We start from the raw sequence: 20,496 nt of genomic DNA, 5'->3' as shown, positions 1-20,496 counted from the left end.
GCTAACTCCATTGTTTTCCACCAGGTGGCGCTATAGGTGGTTTCATTCCGTAACGCATGGCTACTTTACTATACCTAGACACCACTTCTATGCCTATAGCTGCCGCCGTTCTCAAGTTAATGGCGTGGACAGGATATGGGTGGACACACTGTGTGTATGTATATATATACATATATCATATGGCATATTTGCTGTCAACACAGTCATGAGAGAAAATATCTGCCAAATTTGCTTTAATATCCATTGTGTTTAAATGTTTGATCATTTCTTGGTATTTTTAGCCTGGAGGTGTCTTGGAGGAGAAGTCACACAGCTCTCTGATCTGTATTAAAGAAGGAGGTAAGGGCACATTATTTATCTATGTTGCAAAACGCACTAAAATTCTGGTGGAAATTGGATTTAAGAAATAAGTGCAAAAAAATGGAGTACACATTTTTTTTGTCATGTGTTATAGCCATTTTTTATTCCACTAATAGGGCAATTAGAACTGACAATATTTAGCCTGTCAGCTAAATTATAGTGCCTCAAGCATAGGCAGCATGAATCAGAGACTTGTCTCTGTTCACAGCGATATTTCAGAGAATAACACAGTTGAAAGTGTGGCCATAGATGACATGACTAGTCCAAGAGGCATGACCTCAAAGATTTCTTCCAACCTGCTTAACCAGACTGACAGATATCGCCTTAAAGGGTTTCTCCCACAAACAAAGTTCATTGTAATCAATAGACCTCGGAATTATAATAATTTCCCCAATTGGATGTGTTTAAATAAATAGAAATAATCTTATATATGTGTCCCTGCTGTGTACTGTGTAATGGCTGTGCCTGACCGTACAGGAACATGGTCTGATCATACCACATCTCCTGGGCCAGGGAGGGTACAAAATAGACCATATAGCAGGGAGACATATATAACATTATCTCAGCACAGGAACATTTTCTTTAGGCCTCTGCCACATTCACGTGAAAATCACGCACGTGCCGAGAGAAATGTATTTCCCCTGCGTGTTGCGTGCAGGTAAGTACGTGTCTCGGGTACATGCGGGACATGTGTGTTCTATGTGTGCTATCCGCGATAGTACACGTAGAACCGGTAATTAACATACTCACCTGGTCCTTCCTGCTGTCCGTGCTGCTGTCTGTGGTGCTGATCCTCGGTCTCCAGCCCTGCCGTCTCCCCGCTGCTGCTGCTGCCAGGCAGTGAAGTGAATATTCTATGAGATTAATGAGCGGCGGTTGGCAGCAAGAGGCAGCAGCGGCAGAGACAGGAGAAGGTGAGTAAATGTTTTTTTTTTTTTCACTGACACGTGTGTTTTCTCCGGCGCGTGTCACACGGGACCGCATCCACACTACACCCGTGTGGTACGGGTGCGGGCCGTGTGACACCCGTGCTGCCGGAGAAAACACTGACATGTCAGCGCTTTGAAAAACGCACACACGTACAAACGTACACGGACACACGTTCCGTGTGGTTTTACGTGTGTGTGCCTGCTACAATAGTGTAGCATTGCTGAACGTGTCTCCGTGCCGCCGGTACGTGTAAAAAATGACAAACACATGCCAGCGGCACGGATGTGTGTCGCAGGCCTCAGACACATCCAATTGTGGAAATTATTATTATTCCAAGATCTATTGGAACTTTGTTCTTGGGAAAGCCCCTTTAAGGCTATGTTTCCACAGTGAGTACTTGGTGATTTTTGATGATCCACAATTTCTACAGTTATTATATGAACTAGAAGGTGGCCCGATTCTACGCATCGGGTATTCTAGAATTTACGTATTGTGTAGTTCATGTATGATTTTTGTTATATATATATATATATATATATATGTTGTTGTGTGTAGTTACCAAGTGTTTGTGTAGGCGCTGTACATGTTCTGGGTGTTGTCTGGGTGTGACGGGGGGTGAGAGCGGTGTTGTATGTGTGTTGCATTGTTTGTGGAGCGCTGTGTGTCTGTAGCGTTGTGTGTGTGTTGCGCGGTTTGTGTGTGTGTGGTGTGTTTTGGGGGGAGGTATGTTTTGTGCAATGTGTGTGTTGTGCGGTATGTGCGTATATTTGTGTGTGCCGCGGTGTTTGTGTGTTGGGTGTTGTGTGTGTGCAGCGTTGTCTGTGTGTGTGGGTGTCTGTGTAGGGCAGTTGTTTGTGGTTCCCAGTGTGTGTGTGTGTGGTGTGTTGTGTTGTGCAGTGCGCGCGCGTGTGTGTGTGTGTGTGCATCAGCCTCTCTTCTCTCAGCCTACCTCTCCCAGCCTCCCTCCTCCCAGCCTCCCTCAGCATCAGCCTCCCTCTCCCAGCCTCCCCAAGCATCAGCCTCCACCAGCATCAGCCTCTCTCCTTCCAGCCTCCCCCAGCATCAGCCTCCGCCAGCATCAGCCTCTCTCCTTCCAGCATCAGCCTCCCTCTCCCAGCCTTCCCCAGGATCAGCCTCTCTCCTCCCAGCCTCCGTCCTCCCAGCCTTCCCCAGCATCAGCTTTCCCCTCCCAGCCTCCCTCAGCATCAGCCTTCCCCAGCATCAGCCTCTCTCCTCCCAGCCTCAGCCTCTCTCCTTCCAGCCTCCCCCAGCATCAGCCTCTCTCCTTCCAGCCTCCCTCAGCATCAGCCTCCCCTTCCCAGCCTTCCCCAGGATCAGCCTCTCTCCTCCCAGCCTCCTTCCTCCCAGCCTCCCCCTCCCAGCCTCCCTCAGCATCAGCCTTCCGCTCCCAGTCTCCCCCAGCATCAGCCTCCCCAAGCATCAGCCTCCACCAGCATCAGCCTCTCTCCTTCCAGCCTCCCCCAGCATCAGCCTCTCTCCTTCCAGCCTCCCTCAGCATCAGCCTCCCGTTCCCAGCCTTCCCCAGGATCAGCCTCTCTCCTCCCAGCCTCCTTCCTCCCAGCCTCCCCCTCCCAGCCTCCCTCAGCATCAGCCTTCCCCTCCCAGTCTCCCCCAGCATCAGCCTCCCCAAGCATCAGCCTCCACCAGCATTAGCCTCTCTCCTTCCAGCCTCCCCCAACATCAGCCTCCCCAAGCATCAGCCTCCACCAGCATCAGCCTCCCTCGTCCCAGCCTCCCCCAGCATCAGCCTCCCCCTCCCAGCCTCCCCCAGCATCAGCCTCTCTCCTCCCAGCATCAGCCTCTCTCATCCCAGCATCAGCCTCTCTCCTCCCAGCATCAGCCTCTCCTCTCTGTCCCCAGCATCAGCCTCTCTCCTCCCAGCCTTCCCCAGCATCAGCCTCTCTCCTCCCAGCCTCCCCCAGCATCAGCCTCCCCCAGCATCAGCCTCTCTTCTTCCAGCCTCCCCCAGCATCAGCCTCTCTCCTTCCAGCCTCCCCCAGCATCAGCCTCTCTCCTTCCAGCCTCCCCCAGCATCAGCCTCCCTCTCCCAGCCTTCCCCAGGATCAGCCTCTCTCCTCCCAGCCTCCGTCCTCCCAGCCTTCCCCAGCATCAGCTTTCCCCTCCCAGCCTCCCTCAGCATCAGCCTTCCCCAGCATCAGCCTCCCTCCTCCCAGCCTCAGCCTCTCTCCTTCCAGCCTCCCCCAGCATCAGCCTCTCTCCTTCCAGCCTCCCTCAGCATCAGCCTCCCCTTCCCAGCCTTCCCCAGGATCAGCCTCTCTCCTCCCAGCCTCCTTCCTCCCAGCCTCCCCCTCCCAGTCTCCCCCAGCATCAGCCTCCCCCTCCCAGCCTTCCCCATGATCAGCCTCTCTGCTTCCAGCCTCCTCCAGCACGCCGTGCTCCTCTGCCGACACTCACACACCCGATCGCATCCACTCACACACACCCGATCGCATCCACTCACACACACCCGATCGCATCCACTCACACACACCCGATCGCATCCACTCACACACACAGACACTGACGATATCGCACATACGCGCTCACACTCACAACATCCGGAGATACCGCATGCCTCTGGCCATGTGATCCTCCGTCAGGTCCTGGAAGGTCACAACAGCACAGTATCGAGGCCGAGAAGCAAGCGATATCGCCGGATGCTGTGAGTGTGTGGATGCGATGTGAGTGTGTGGATGCGATGTGAGGTGTGTGTGAGGTGTGTGTGAGGTGTGTGTGAGGTGTGTGTGAGGTGTGTGTGAGAGTGAGTGTGATCTGATGTGTGTGTATGTTTGTGTGTGCTGTTATGTGTGTGCGTGTGGATCTTCCGCCGCAGCAGGACCTTGATGCGCTTGTAACCATGCGAGCATGGTTACCAACGTATCCACACCACTCCCGTGCGAGCGGGGGCCGGGGGGGGAGGTGGGGGTGGGGGGGAGTACAGTACTCACCTCCGTGACAGCCGTGTCAGTTCGGGGAATGCGCGGGGGGGGGGGAGGGAGGGGGAAGTACAGTACTCACCTCGGTGACAGCCGTGTCAGTTCGGGGAATGCGCGGGGGGAGGGAGGGGGCGGGGCCAGAGCTAGCGTGCATTGCGTGAGGGGGGCGGGGCGTGGCGTGGCCGAATTGCCAATGCCTGCAGGGTGCCGGGGCGAGAGGCCAATCTGTGGGGGGGGCGGAGCCTGGGCGAGCGGCTGGCCAATCCGTGTGGGGGCGCAGCCTGGGCGAGCGGCCAATCGGTGTGGGGGGGCGGGGCCATGGCGAGCCCAGCGGCCAATCAGCTTTGTGTCACCGTAAGGACACAATTTTGGAGCATGACAGACAGACAGATAGACAGACAGATAGACAGACAGACAGACAGACAGACAGACAGAATAAGGCAATTATATATATAGATTAGGTTATTTGCATTATTTCATTTTGTTTTTTAGGGCTTTTTTAGGGATGATCTAAATATCTTCAGTTTCTGAATGATATGAACTGAGCAAAGCATCGTGAGAATACAGTCCATAAATATTACCTCCTGACAGTGATTTTATGCAAGTGAAAAGTGGAATCGTAGAAAGGATAGAAATCTGTGATCAGTCTACTGTGAAATGTGAATAGTTGGGAAAACATTAAGGTTTTTGAAATGTAAAACTTAGTTAAAGGGCAATTCCGATAGATGATAACTGTTAATATTGAGAATAACTATAATAATAATATTGTATTATAAACCATTTTTTTGCTATAATTTAGATGAACCTAAAGTAGAAGAAATATCTCTGAAAATCCCTGATAACATTCTGGAGGATTCTGCAAGAGCTTATGTAACAGTGTTGGGTAAGTCATCCGGAACGCCATCAGAAATCTGGGCCCCATATGGGCAGTTAGTCAATGTTCCTACACCTCCTGTTATGTCCATTGACCGCCATCTTGTACCATATTGAATATGTTTGGTAAGAACCAGAGAAGGGCTCATTTAGACAATGTTGCATCAATCAGTTGAACATTGGGTATTATAGGAAGGAAAGCCATGATGGCTCGGTGCTGCGCCCGGCACAGATGACTGAATGTAACTGCAATAGTGCAAATGTAAAAGTATTTTCTCCATTTCCCTTTGCCTGGACATCACTGAGAATTACTGATGGGCGAATATTATTATTATTTATTATTATTATAGCGCCATTTATTCCATGGCGTTATAATACAAGTGAAAAGGGTCTACATTAAAAACAAGAACAATCATGAACATTACAAAATCAGACTGGTACAGGAGGAGGGAGGACCCTGCCCGCGAGAACTCAGTCTACAGGGGATAGGTGAGGATACAGTATGTGAGGACAGATGTGGTTGCGCAGTGGTCTGAGGGTTATTGTAGGTTGTAAGCTTGTCGGAAGAGGTGGGTCTTCAGGTTCCTTTTGAAGGTTTCCACAGTAGTGGAGAGTCTGATATGCTGGGGTAGAGCATTCCAGAGTATGAGGGAGGCACGGGAGAAATCTTGGATGCGATTGTGGGAAGAGGAGATAACAGAGGAGTTGAGAAGGAGATCTTGTGAGGATTTGAGGCTGCGACAACTAATAGAAAGTAATGAATAGTAACTATTTGTGTTGGGATAATGCTTACCGAATACCGAGTACTATTCCAGTATTTGTCACAACAAGAAAAATGCTCCCTTCCTCATTGACTTGTATTAGTTTCGTTATTCATGACTTTGGGATTCGTAACAAATAATCTGAACCCGAGTAGTTACTATTCGTCCATCACTACTGAGAATGTAATAACAATCTGTAGACTGCCCAACCCTTGCAAACATTTTGAGGCAACCGATCCCTTTAAAGAGATTTTCCAATTACCGTATACTGTATGTATGTATATAAAGCTCATTCATTGTATAAATGAAAAGTTTTGTCATTTTCTAAACTATATAAACCCAATACTTTTGGGGGAAAGTTATCAGAGAAGAATTATTAATGTCACTTTGTTGTCTTAGGGTGGCTTTACACGCTACGAGATTGCTACAGCGATCTCGTTGGGGTCACGGATTTTGTGATGCACATCCGGCCGCTGTAGCGATCTCGTGTGTGACTCCTAGGAGTGATTTTGGATCGCTGCAAAAACGTCCAAAATCACTCCTCGTTGACATGGGGGTGCGCTCCCAATTATCGCTGCTGTCGCTTGGGCGAAGTTGATCCTCGTCCCTGCGGCAGCACACATCGCTACGTGTGACGCTGCAGGAACGAGGAACCTCTTCTTACCTGCCACACGCCAGCAATCAGGAAGGAAGAAGGTGGGCGGATTGTTCGTCCCGCTCATCTCCGCCCCTCCGCTTTGATTGTGCAGCCGCTTAGTGACGACGCTGTGTCGCCGAGCGAACCGCCCCCTTAGAAAGGAGGCGGTTCACTGGTCCCAGCGACGTCGCCGAGCAGATAAGTACGTTTGATGCTGCCATAGCGATAATGTTATAATGTTCGCTACGGCAGCGATCGCCACAAATTGCCATAACGATAGGGGCGGGTGCTATCACGCTCACCATCGCTAGCATCGGCTAGCGATGTCGCAGCGTGTAAAGCCCGCTTTAGTTTGTGCCAAATTTATCAAAATGCAATACAATGATAAATGTGGCACGTCTTTACATACTGTAGATAGATCTACATATATAAATGTTATATAAAATGTTAGAATATGTATCACACAATCATTTTCTTTTATGAATATTATATTAATTGTGTTATCACCCTGCAGGAGATCTCATGGGCACGGCCATGCAGAACCTTGATCGTCTCCTGGCCATGCCATATGGATGTGGAGAACAAAACATGGTTCTCTTTGCTCCTAATATTTTCATCCTGCAATATCTGGAGAAAACTCATCAACTGAACAATGAAATCCAGAGCAAAGCCAAGAAATTCATGGAGAGCGGTGAGAAATTGTATTGATTTCTATTGCACTATATTTGTAAATTAGTGGATGATAGTTTAGACATAGATCCGAATATAATCCCAAACAATTTATGATGGATTGCAGATAGACATAAAATTCAGATAAATGGATAGACAGGCGGAGTTTTATGCAAAATTACACTTATTTGTTATCAGTCTTGACTGCTTTTATATTACACACACTTATAATATATGCAAAAGTATTGTGACACCTACACATTATACCTGTAGGAGCTTATATGACATCCTATTCTAGATTCCTAGACATTATTATGGAGTAGGCCCCTTTGCAGCAATAGCAGCTTCCTTTCTTTCCACTGTTCAGGAATCCAGTAGTGGCAGCCTTACACCAGTCCATCTAATACTTGGATGTCAACGGATATGTAACTCGAGCCCCTGCGCTGTCCCTTATCTCAGAGGTAGGCTTGATGGTAGCCAGGTCCGAGTCTCCAGTGTGACCCTGACTCCCGATCTTACTCCCCCTCTCCCACACTCTTGGGGTGGGCCAGAAACACAATAACCAAACCCCCCCAGAAATGACAAGAACAAGGGAGAACGAAAACTCGTACACACTGCACTCAAACACAAAGGTGAGACAATATGTGTACAGGGGAATAAAGAAAAGGGAAGGAAGTAAACACACAACAGGGGAACTTCCACACCACAGGGGGTTGGACCCGATGGCCCTTGAGGTTCCTTCCAACGCTACCATTCTATGATTCTATACATAGAACATTACAACTATCATCATGAACCACCACTGGACAAATATACAATTCTGTTGAACGCTAAACATAGATCACTATAACCCCCAATGTAAGCTGACTATATGGATGTCATCATTATAGTACTGCTCCACAGAACCAATCTTGACGTTAACAGGCATTTTGGGTGTGAGTGAGCTACGTGTGTACATGTATTTGGTTCGGCATGTGATTTGTGTTCTGCACTACAAAGTACGTTGGCACCATATACTTAATAGCTATTATGCGAACTTGTAGAAAAATGGCACTCACCAGTTCTTGCTGTGCAAGGGTTGTTTTATTCAAACATGGATGTTACATGTGTGGGGGGCTGGCGGGGAGGGAGCGCACCACCAGAGACGTCAGACGACGGCCGTTTCGCACTTTCACTCAGTGCTTCAGCTGGTCTCAGACCAATCCTGGATGCATTCCTACCACTGTCATTTTCCAATGCATTGGTCATGGGGATTATCCCTGTACCCCGTGCCTTTTGCTTTGCATGTACGATGCATTATGGCGGTGTTGTTTACCTGCTCCTTGTTGCAACATATTTGTATATTTTCTACTTTTCCTGTTATTAAACAATGTCAGTGTAGAACCCATACAGTAAAATGGTCGGATTCATTCAGTCGCACTGGTGATGTTAGCAATATACATTATGCGTAAATATTGCCGGTGCTTGTGTTGATATAGGTCCATAGGCAAAGAAAAGCAATGATTAAGAATAATTATCATTCGAAACGCGTAGGAAAAGTGTTTCAATCATTTTTTTTATGACCCTTTTTTAAAATGTGTCAATAAAATGATCATTTCATAATAAGGAGAAAATCTTCTTGTGCAGGAGCTGAATATCACTTTTTTCTACTTCATTCATTACCTGGGAACCGTCCTAAGAATTTGTCCCTGTACAGCATATAGTGAAGAATATCTATCCGGATCCAGTGAGCTGATGTTAAACTCCCTTTTCTCTTTTTTAGTCTCTAAATAACGTTTGTAATGCGACAGCAGGCAATGGGTTAACCAGGAGGCCTTTGGAGCAATAGGTACAAGTTTCAGAAACCACAGGAGAGTAAAGGAAGGTGCCAGACCCGGGCCGCATGGGCGCCACACTCCTTCGCTAATGAGACTTTGTTTTCAGATGTGACCTTGGATGGGGTGCATGACACTGACTGGTTTCTTCAAGCCGTTGTCCATCACCTAACTGGCAGTCACCATCGTGGACAGTCAATAACACACGCAACACCAGAGTTCACTTAGCCAACCAGAATTGTTTACTTTTATTCGCCTATGCTCTGGAACACACTACCAAGAGCAATCCGATTAATTCCCAACATCCACACCTTTAAGCGGGCCCTAAAAACACATTTGTTTAGACTAGCCTATCACCTCACTGCCCTAATCTAATTTAGACTCTTTCTGCCCTTCATAACAAAAAATGTACTTCCAATTCTTGTCCCCTGCACCAGTATAAATTCTGGCCAATGACTGGTTCATGCAGCTGGTTTTGAATACCCTTTTAAATCGATGGCTGGACCATATATAACAACCTTTTCTCCCCCATTCACCTTTTGTGTCTCCCCTATTTCCTCATAGACTGTAAGCTTACGAGCAGGGACCTCACTCCTCCTGGTATCTTAATTTTTGTTTTTTTTGTATTGTCTCTAATTGTCTGTACATGTCCCCTCTGAATTGTAAAGCACTGCAGAATATGTTGGCGCTATAGAAATAAAACGTATTATTATTATTCTTCACACGATTATGACAGACATGGCCTTCCTTCCTTCTTCACCATGTGGGGTACTGCTCCTCGCCCTGTCCTACCCGCTATCTTGGATCTCATCCTCAGCTCACGGGTCTGTGCCTTCTTTCGCCTAACTCCGTTCACCATGTCTTATTCTGGGCCCCGATGGCACTCTAGCCAGACAACTCTCTAAGCCCGTCAGGGTGAGCAATATGCTACGGACCTCAGGGTTCCCTGACCGTCCCTAGCACCAAGACCACGTCTTCTCACACTTGAACCATATTCTCTACTGGTCCTCTCTCGAGCTTTCCCTTCTGTTATCTTTCCTGCCACTCCTCCCTTCTACTAGCTAAACACTATCTTATCTAACATGTAATTTAAAGTCAACTCGCGTTGGTACAAACACATACATATTATAGTATTGAACAGTCAATAAAATCTGGTACATGTACATGGTGGGGCACGGACCCTATTCTACAAGAGGATGGCAAAAATGATAAAAACAGGAGTTGGATGGGGGCAACCTTCAAAACAACCGGCAACTGGACACATCACTGGCTCAATATTTAGACACCAGATGTGTATCTGAGGCTTTAAAACGCCTTAGATGTGGATGTCAGGGCAATACACATGGCAAATTACAAAATTTGACGTGCATACCAAAGGGCAGCACAAAGGGCTATTTAGCCATTCTGTTACATATGTCTATGAAGGCTGAGTGCATTGTGAAATTGGCTGAATTGTATACACCGGGGCCAATAGGATGAAATAAAAAACCTGAATTGAATAATTAAGTGATGGGTGTACCAAATTTTCTTTCCATTCCTCTTTTCTTCTTTTTGTGTTTACTATTTTATTTTTTTGCTTCTCACAGGGTATCAGCGGCAGCTTACATACAAACATGATGATGGATCATACAGCGCTTTTGGAAAGAGTGATAAAGAGGGAAACACATGGTTAGTGGATTTGGTTATATTTATCTAACTTCCGGGTACCTCAGCCATTCTGGGTGTTTAGATCATTTTTGTTATTATTTATCTGCACAATGCTTCCATTGGAGTCTTGCTTAAAGGCAACCTGTCAGGTCCCCTCTGCCCTCCACCCGAGCAGCATTGATGCCTGTATGCCCAAATTCCCTCCCTAACCCGCCCTGTATAACGCTATTCACTAATATCAATGTTTTAAAAAAAAAACTACTTAGAAACCTCACTGTCCTCAGGCTAATTAGGCCTGTGAATAGTCAATGGGGCATTGTTTCCCCCAGACTAGTCAGCCTTCTTTCCATGTTATCACGCCGCTAGGGGCATGATAACATGATTTCCACAAGTCAACGTCACCACCAGCTCCTGGAAATCTCATACATGCGCATGGGTAATTTCATGACCAGCTGAGGGAGGATTCTCCGGTCGTGATGTCTGTGTAACCAAACCCCCTTATCCTCTAAGAATAAACACACGGACTGCATGCGACTTGGTTGAAATGGCCACAGCAGCCTTTTATTGCCTATTGTTTACAAACTAGCACCTTAGGGACGCCGTCCAACGGGCGACTCAAAACAACCACATAAAGGTAACAATAGACAATAACATTTACAATACCCCCGGGGTAGGCCCAGTCCACTAACTACTACTCCCCCTGTCCCCGGCCGCAACACACCGACCCAGAGACGAGGTGCCAATCACCCACGGATTGACCCCCACACTTTGGCAGAACCCCGTGCCTGCCACATCCCGGAAACCGAGACCCACCATACCAAGACAATGACTCCCGGTCCAGCCACCAATCACTTCCAAACCTCTGGACCAGACCTACCCCCCCGCCACAGGACAGACCACGTGACACCTTACGTGGCCTGGACCCGCCACACACCAAAAGCACGCTCAACACCATCCTGCAGACCCAACGCCCATAAATCCAGACCGTCCTCGTTTAGGTGCACACCATCACCCCTCCGAAATCGCCAATCTGCCGGCTCCAAATCCCTATGCCTTACCACAATCCCACCATTCCTGGTCACAAACCTAGCCACCACCCTATTCACCTGGGCCCTGGCCTTATTAACCTTCTCCACCGACCGAGCCCCTCTCCATGCCAACCTGGTCACTATGTCGGACCATACGGCCAGCAAACCAGGATACCGCTTCCACAACTGCAGTAAGTCGATCTTTATATCTCGGATCAAATCCCGCGACGCCCTGGCACCAAGATCATTACCCCCCACATGCAATACCAGCACATCCGGGGGCCGCTCAACTGTACAATGGAAACGAAATTCCGGGACCACCCTGCCCCCACTCCATGCCCCTAACTCCAAACCATCGAACAGTCGCCTGCGCACGATCCAAACCCAGCTGTCGACCATTCGGGCGGACCTCAGCCCGACGGGCACCCCAAAATACGAAAGAGTGCCCCAAGATCCAGATCAGGCACTTCCCTATAACAAATAAAACAGAACGAAAATATCAAAACCAATAACATCACAACCACCAAGACAGCTAGAAACACCCCTTTTCGCAACCTTCCGCACGTAACCAAAATACCATGATGCTACAACAACTGCGGTCTCACATACCGCCGAAAACAAGAAGATTCCCATCTACCAATACGCTTCACCACCTCATCTCCAAGCCCCCAACGAGCTGCCTCCGTCGCTGCCCCAATTCGGAATGAATGCGACCCGAATTCCTCCGGGCTCTCCCCCGCGTTACGTAGACTTAGCTGCAGCACCGCCACAAACTGAAACCTCGACAAAAACGACCCATTCAAATGCCGCAACAACGGGCCAGGTAAGCCTCCCCTCACGGCCAGAAATCTCTCGACTAAACGCACAGGGCACAATTCCTCTCCTGGAACCGCATATAACACCACCACTCTACCACGGCCCAGCTGATCCATTTTTGATCGGCGAATCCGGCACTCCACCTGACCACCGCTCACTCGCACATCCTCAAGCATCAAACCACCACACGTCACCCTAGACGGGCTTACCAGCTCACCTATCCGGAAAGCCCCATAAAAAGCGAGACCGAAAGCCGTTGTAAACAAAACCGTCTCGTATACAGACTCACAAATGCCGCTCAGGCCACCCACCATCCGTCTCAACAAACTGAACGATACAGGACGCCTCTTGTCCCTCTCCCGTACGCCGTGGCGGAAACCCCGCAAAGCCTGACGAACCCGAAAATCCTGTGAAACATCACGCTCCCCTCTCATTTTTAACCAAAACGCCACTGCCGACACCCGATGTGCCACAGCCGATGCCGATCGCCCGGCTGAAAAATCCGTACTCACCAACGACAACAAAGCCACCAAGTAATCCACGCTCTCCCCGTCAAACATCAGACACAACAACTCCTCCCATTCAGCCCACACATTAGCATACCGGCACCAAGTCACCTCGGTCACCGAGTTCCGAATCAAGTCTGAGATCACCGCCTCACCAGATGCCACAAATCCTCGGGACACTCCACTCCAACTTCGTCCGCCCACGGCAACAGCGCCCGAAACCTGCTGAACTGAAAACGAGACAAAGCATCAGCCACCTCGTTGTCAACACCCGGAACGTGCCTTGCCACTACCTGCACATTCAACTGCAGGCATCTCAACACTAAATGCCGCAAATACACCACCACCGGCTCCGACTTAGCAGACAAGTTGTTAATCGCGTGCACCACCGCCTGGTTATCACAATGAAAACACACTTTCCTTCCGGCAAAGTGCGACCCCCATAGCTCCACTGCCACTACAATGGGAAATAGCTCTAACAGAGCCAAATTCCTAACCAAGCCGCTCTCCCGCCACGCCTGTGGCCACTGCCCGACACACCAATGACCTCTGAAGACAGCCCCAAACCCGGCCGACCCCGCCGCATCCGTAAACAGCTGCAACGCCCCGTTAGACGCCACCCTCTCCATCACCAGCGCCCGGCCGTTAAAATGCTGCAAAAATTGATCCCATACTTCCAAATCATCCCTGATCGCCTTTGTGATCCGCACAAAATGCGCCGGAGACCTTACCCCGGCCGTCGCCAAACGCCTCACAAACACTCTCCCCATGGGCACAATTCTGCAAGCAAAATTCAATTTTCCAAGCAAGGACTGCACCGCCTTAAGCCGCACCTTCTTTGCCGCTTTCACCCCCGTCACTACGGTCCTCAAATCACGGACCTTCTCCGCCGGCAACCTGCATTCCATAGCAATGGAGTCAATCTCAATTCCCAAAAAACACATCACCGGCGCCGGGCCTTCCGTCTTATCCGGCGCCAAAGGAATCCCGAAGCTGGCCGCAACTTTTTGCAACGCAAATAGCAAACCCGCACAAACCATTGAACCCACCGGCCCGACACACAGGAAATCGTCCAAATAATTAATGATGGACGTAAGCCCGGACACGTCCCGAACCACCCACTCAACAAACGAACTAAATGCCTCAAAGTACGAACACGAAATGGAACAGCCCATTGGCAAACAACGATCAACATAATAACTGCCATCCCACCAGCAACCCAACAAATGCTGACTATCTGGATGAACCGGTAACAACCGAAACGCCGCTTCCACATCCGCCTTTGCCATCAATGCACCCCGCCCCGCCGCCCTAACCAGGTCCAACGCCTTATCGAACGACACATAATATACCGCTGACAACTCCGGTGCAATGCCATCATTCACCGATAACCCTTCCGGGTAAGATAAATGATGAATCAGCCGAAATTTATTCCGCTCTTTCTTTGGCACCACCCCCAACGGCGAAACCACCAAATTCCCGCACGGCGGGGCGACATAAGGACCGCCCATCCTGCCCAAAGCCACCTCCTTGTCAAGCTTCTCATCCACCACTTCCGGATGATCCCGAGCGGAACGCAAATTACGATACGGCGGGCCCGACGCATTAACAACCGACGGGATATGAAAACCATCGGAAAAACCAGAACATAACAATGCCGCAGCCTCCCCGTCCGGATACCTATTTAAAAACGGAACCATCACTTCTACCTTCACCGGCGTCGTCCCTCTTACCAGCCCCGTCACCAGCCTTTCCTTTTCCTTTTTTAAAACATTTAGACAAGCTATGTCCCCCCCCACATCCGGAGCATTCATGCTTAAAACGGCACGCCGCTCCAAACCTGCACTGCCCTTAATTGTACTGCCAACACAAACCTTTTTTGAAACTTGCCGGGGACCCGGCCCCCGAACCCCCGGCGCCCCCCCCGAAAGGGCTGAGCCGGTGCCGACATCAGTCGCATCCATAAGGAAATATCCTTATGGTCCCATCGCATATCTGGCCGCAATGCCTTCCTCTGCCTAAATTGCTCGTCGTACCGCAGCCACGCCAGCCCGCCATAAACCCTATAAGCCTCCCCTATTGCATCCATGTAACCGAACAAAGCCGAACAATGCTCCGGCTCCTTCTCCCCGACCACGCTCGCCAAAATCGCAAATGCCTGTAGCCAGTTGGCAAAAGTCCGAGGAATAAGCCTATAACGGCGCTTTTCCTCCTCGTCCTTCTCCTTTTTGGAGTCACTCGGCTTAACCCTATCCAGATTAAATTTCTCCAGGGGAAGCAGAGAAAATATCTCCACATATTCCCCTTTCCAAATTTTTTCCCGCACCTCCTTCTTTAAATGGGCCCCCAGCGGGCCTTCAAAACAAACATAAACTTCGCTTTTAGCCCTATCATCTAAGCGCACCACCTCATCCTCCTTCTCCTTTTCCTTCTCCTTTTCCTTCTCCTTTTCTCCCCCCGTCTCACTCCCCCCTTCACCCCCCCCTTTACTCGCACCCGCTCCGTCACCCCCCGTCACCGATGAAGCCCCTAAACCGGACGCACCCACCCACGCCGCCACCGGCGCCTGAGCCCCCTCTCCCACCGCCCCCGGAGCCGCCGCCAGCCCCTGCAACAGCCCCAACAATTGGCTCCACACAGCTAAACCAGCGGGCGCTGCCGTAGCCGCAGCCGCCCCCCCCCGAAGCCCCCCGCAAGCGCAGCCTTTGCCACCTCCGCGGCCGTCTCACCCGACCGCAGCTCGGCGTCCCCCGAGACCGCCGCCTCGCTGTCCTCCGTCTGTCGTCCATCCGACTCCTCCGAAACGAAAGCCTCTTCCTCCTCCTCGCCGCTGGCCTCATCTTCCATCCGACATCCGGGGGCGCCGCCGTAGCACCCCCCCCACCACGGCCGCCGGACAGGGCCGCCGCGTGGGCAGAGTCATCCCCGCTCCATCTCTTGCCCCGGGGTGACAACCCAGGAGACCGTCCTGTCCCCCGCGCCGGCACCCCGGGCCTCGATCGCTTGCGCCCGCCCCCCTGCCGACTGCAAGGGGCCTCTGGGCGCGGACGAACAGACGCCCGGCTCCGGGTCTCAGCCGTCGTCGCCTCTGGCCCTCCTGGGCTATTGCAGGCCTCCGTCCGCCGAGTCCTCCCGCTCCCACGGGAGACTGCCACATCCGGGGGCTGCACAGCGGTACTGAGTGACCCGGCGGTCGCCGCAGGGCTCCCGCCGTCACTCCTTCTCTCAGCCGCACCAGGGTTAGGCACCGCAGACCTCCCCCCGGCGCCGGACCTACCGCCACATGCAGCCCCGCGGTCCCCCCGCCGACTGCAGGGGGATCTGCTGGCCTCTCTCCTGCGCCGAGCGCGCTCCCGACCTGGAGCCGCTGCACTCACAGTAAATCCAGCCCAGAGGCCGGGATCCGGAAGTAGGCCCCGTGCTGGCCACTCCCACCTCCCGACCGCCACGGCTGGAGCGAAGATTCCTCCCGCCGGCCTCTGCAACAGCCAGATGCTGCCGCTGTGCCACACTCTGCAGAGGGTCCCTGGAGGGGCTCTTACATCTCCTCCTCGCCCCCCCACGCCCGGGGAATACCTGCGGGGGGGCCGCGACTGGCGCCCGCCGCTGCTGGGGGGACGAGGGGCAAGCGCCGACAGGTTAACCCCGGCAGCCCTGATGTGGGACTGCACTGCCAGGGGCCCGTGCGCTGCAACTGCTGCCTGGATCAAACGCTGCAGGTCCTGGAGGTCAGCCATGGTGGTGATCGTTCGGCGTCCGGAAGCAGAAGAGGAGATAACTCTTTCCTCTCCCAGACTAACCCTTTCCCTTCTCCTCCTCTTCCTCCCAGGCTAAGACCATCCCCCAGTGCCATATTAGGCATACATACAACTGTCCCTATTAACCCCATCACTCCCTACCTCCCCCTTGGTCATGTTGCCCCTCCCCCCCAAGTGGGTCCGTGGCTTTCTGACGCATCAGTGCGCCTTTGAAGCTTAGTGTACACTTCCCGGCATCATTAGGCTCACTGCACATGGCCGGAAGTTCAAAAGACGTATACGTGAGCCGTCGTCTGAACTTCTGGTCATGTGCACTGTGTCTAATGAAGCCGAGAAGCATCCACCCCGCTTCTGAGGTGCAGTGACGAGGTTGAAATGAGCCATGTGCATGTGTGAGATTTCCATTTATATTGACAATGGACAAGATAAAGATTCCCAGATCACATCAGGACATGATCCCAGGTACCTTCAGCTGCACCAGAACCAATGTTGTGTACTTAATTATATGTACCAAATATCCAACTGGGTGTCTGTATGTAGGGGAGACAGGACAACAGCTAGGGACAAGGATGAATTCTCACCGCCACACAATTAGAGAAAAAAGGATAGATCTACCTGTGGCCAAACATTTTTGTAACCCAGACCACAGCATCATGGACATGAAATTGCTGGTATTGAAAGGAAATTTCAAATCCCAGAGAGATAGGAGACTATGGGAATACAAATTTATGATGACCTTTGACAAATTCAGAGTAGGAATGAATGTGTCACATGGATTTATGTCTTTTTACATCAATTAAGAAATGTGCTCCTCAGACCATCTGGGGGCATCACAACCCTGGACCAGACCTCAATCAGAGGTCAATAAAACTTTCACACTCCTTATTTATGAACTGCTGCAATATTTACTGCCACAACTGATTGTCCCCTTGCCATGCTGATAGTTCTGCTTCACATAATTTGTCTTATTTACTGCTCCATTCTATGTCCTGTTATGTATAAATATGTGACTCTTCAGATTTTGTGTTATACTGAGCCTGATGAAGAGACCTGAGTAGTCTCAAAAGCTTGCTATTATTACCATCGTTTCAGTTAACCATTAAAAGGTATCAACCACTGAGGACTCTCAGTTCTTTTAAAAAAATTTCATGCCCACAGCAGCATGATAACATGGAAAGAGGGCCGACTAGTCTGGGGAAACAACGCCTCTGCAAATAGTCACAGGCCTAATTAGTATATGGAAAGTGAGGTTTATAAACCATTGTTTTACCCAGTCATATTAGTAAATAGCATTATACAGGGATGCTAAGGTAGGGAATTTGGCCATACAAGTATGAATGCTGCTGGGTTGGAGGGCAGAGGGGACCTGATGGGTCCCTTCAAAGGATGAGTCTTCTACAAGGAATATAGTATTCCTGCCTAACACCATACTCCTGCACCCAATCTATACCTCCTGGCAAAAAAACGTATCATAGCACATGTGGTAGTGATGCGGTTTTTTTTGCCAGGAGGTATAGATTTGCTGCAGGAATATGGTGTAAAAATTTCAGGACCAAATCTGCATATCTTGGCAAAAAACCACAATTTTCTGCCAGAAATTGCAGGTCAGTGAACTAAGTGAGAGTTCATTGAAGTCACCTGAGGTCAGGTTACCTGCAGTCACAGATGGAAGTCCGTGGGAACCTTCAGCTGTGGCCGCAATTAACATGAGTGACATCACCAATCATCACTGTGACTCAGTCTCTGCCTGAACCTCATAACGTTCGGTCATGTTCCATGATCATGCGGTGTTCCTTCAGTAATGTAGCAGAGCTGGAATCATCGTAGGACCTCGGGTGGGTTACGTCGGACCTGGATGGTTTGAGAGTTAATAAAGTGGTGAAAAAGGGTGGGCTTTTTGTATTTTATTTCAAATAAAGGATTTTTCGGTGTTTGTGTTTATTTACTTTCACTTACAGGTTAATTATGGGGGGTCTCATAGACACATCCCATTTACTAATCTAGGGCATGGTGGCAGCTGTGAGTTGCGATTAACCTCTTATTACCCTGATTGCCACCACACCAAGGCAATTGAGAAAAGCCGGGTAAAGTGCTGGGATTGTCACATCTTAAGGATGCGGCAATTCCAGGGAGCTGCAAACTGGTATTTTTAGGCTGGAGGGCTCCCAATAAGCATGGGTCTTACCAGCCTGAGAATACCAGCCCCCAGTTGTCGCTCTTTATCTTGGCTGGGTAGTAAAATTGGGGGGACCACACGTCAGGTTTTTAATTATTTATTTAAATAATTAAAATAAAAAAAAGCTGCATGTGGTTCCTCCTATTTTGATACACAGCCAAGAAAAGTGCACGGCTGGAGGCTGCAGCCTGTAGCTGTGGGCTTTACCTTTGCTGGTATCAATACAGGGGAACCCTACACCAATTTAATTTTTTAGTTTATTTACCACCAGTATAAGGACACAGACAACGTGTGTGATTCCAACCAATCACAGATGCTGTCTTAGAGAATGGGGGCGTGGTCCAACGGCAGCCAATCAGAGATGCCGGTGGAAGGGGAAAGCAGTGAATATGTATGAGGGCTACGTATCGGCCTTGTAAGCTGTGCTGCAGCCATGGGCGACTCGGTAAGTATGTACTGCCTTAACCCTAATATACTATATATATATATATATATATATATACACTACAGTTCAAAAGTTTAGAGTCACTTAGATATTTCCTTATTTTTGAAAGGAGAGCACATGTTTTTTCAATGAAGCTATTAAATTAAACAGAAATACACTCTATACATTGTTAATGTGGTAAATGACTATTCTAGCTTCAAACGTCTCTTTTTTAATGCAACATCTACATAGACGTATAGAGGCCCATTTCCAACAACCACCACTCCAGTGTTCTAATGGTACATTGTGTTTGCTAACTGTGTTAGAAGGCTAATGGATGTTTAGAAATCCCTTGAAAACCCTTGTGCAAGTATGTTAGCACAGCTGAAAATAGTTTTGCTGATTAGAGAAGCTATAAAACTGACCTTCCTTTGAGCTAGTTGAGAATCTGGAGCATTACATTTGTTTGTTCCATTAAAATCTCAAAATGGCTAGAAAAAGAGAAGTTTCATGAGAAACTCGACAGTCTATTCTTGTTATTAGAAATTAAGGATATTCCATGTAAGAAATTGCCAAGAAACTGAAGATTTCCTACAATAGTGTGTACTACTCCCTTCAGAAGAGAGCACAAGCAGGCTCTAACCAAAGAGGAAAGAGAAGTGGGAGGCTGTGCTGCACAACTGAGCAACAAGACAAGTACATTAGAGTTTCTAGTTTGAGAAATCAACACCTCACAGGTCCTCAACTGGCAGCTTCTTTAAATAGTACCCGCAAAACTCCAGTGTCTACGTCTACAGTGAAGAGGCAACTCCGGGATGCTGGCCTTCAGGGCAGAGTGGCAAATAAAAGCCATATCTGAGACTAGCTAATAAAAGGAAAAGATTAATATGGGCAAAAGAACACAGACATTGGACAGAGGAAGATTGGAAAAAAGTGTTATGGACAGACGAATCGAAGTTTGAGGTGTTTGGATCACACAGAAGAACATTTGGGAGACGCAGAAAAACTGAAAATGCTGGAAGATTGTCTGACGCCATCTGTCAAGCATGGTGGAGGTAATGTGATGGTCTGGGGTTGCTTTGGTGCTGGTAAAGTGGAAAATTTGTACAAGGTAAAAGGGAAGGCTATCACTCCATTTTG

At 49.4% G+C, this 20,496-nt stretch overlaps 1 protein-coding gene across 1 annotated transcript in view; it reads left to right on the top strand.

Moving 5' to 3' along the window:
* LOC142312618 (alpha-2-macroglobulin-like) overlaps positions 1-20,496 on the top strand; it is a 105,249-nt gene that overhangs the window by 63,969 nt on the left and 20,784 nt on the right. The window contains exons 22-25 of the mRNA XM_075351612.1: positions 282-339; positions 5,047-5,130; positions 7,033-7,209; positions 10,588-10,669. Coding sequence (XP_075207727.1) covers positions 282-339; positions 5,047-5,130; positions 7,033-7,209; positions 10,588-10,669 — 401 coding nt within the window. The remainder of the gene's footprint in view (positions 1-281; positions 340-5,046; positions 5,131-7,032; positions 7,210-10,587; positions 10,670-20,496) is intronic.

The sequence above is a fragment of the Anomaloglossus baeobatrachus genome, chromosome 5 (genome assembly GCF_048569485.1).
Source record: "Anomaloglossus baeobatrachus isolate aAnoBae1 chromosome 5, aAnoBae1.hap1, whole genome shotgun sequence".
In the NCBI taxonomy this organism is placed as follows: domain Eukaryota; kingdom Metazoa; phylum Chordata; class Amphibia; order Anura; family Aromobatidae; genus Anomaloglossus; species Anomaloglossus baeobatrachus.
This window is presented reverse-complemented; position numbering and strand designations above follow the sequence as displayed.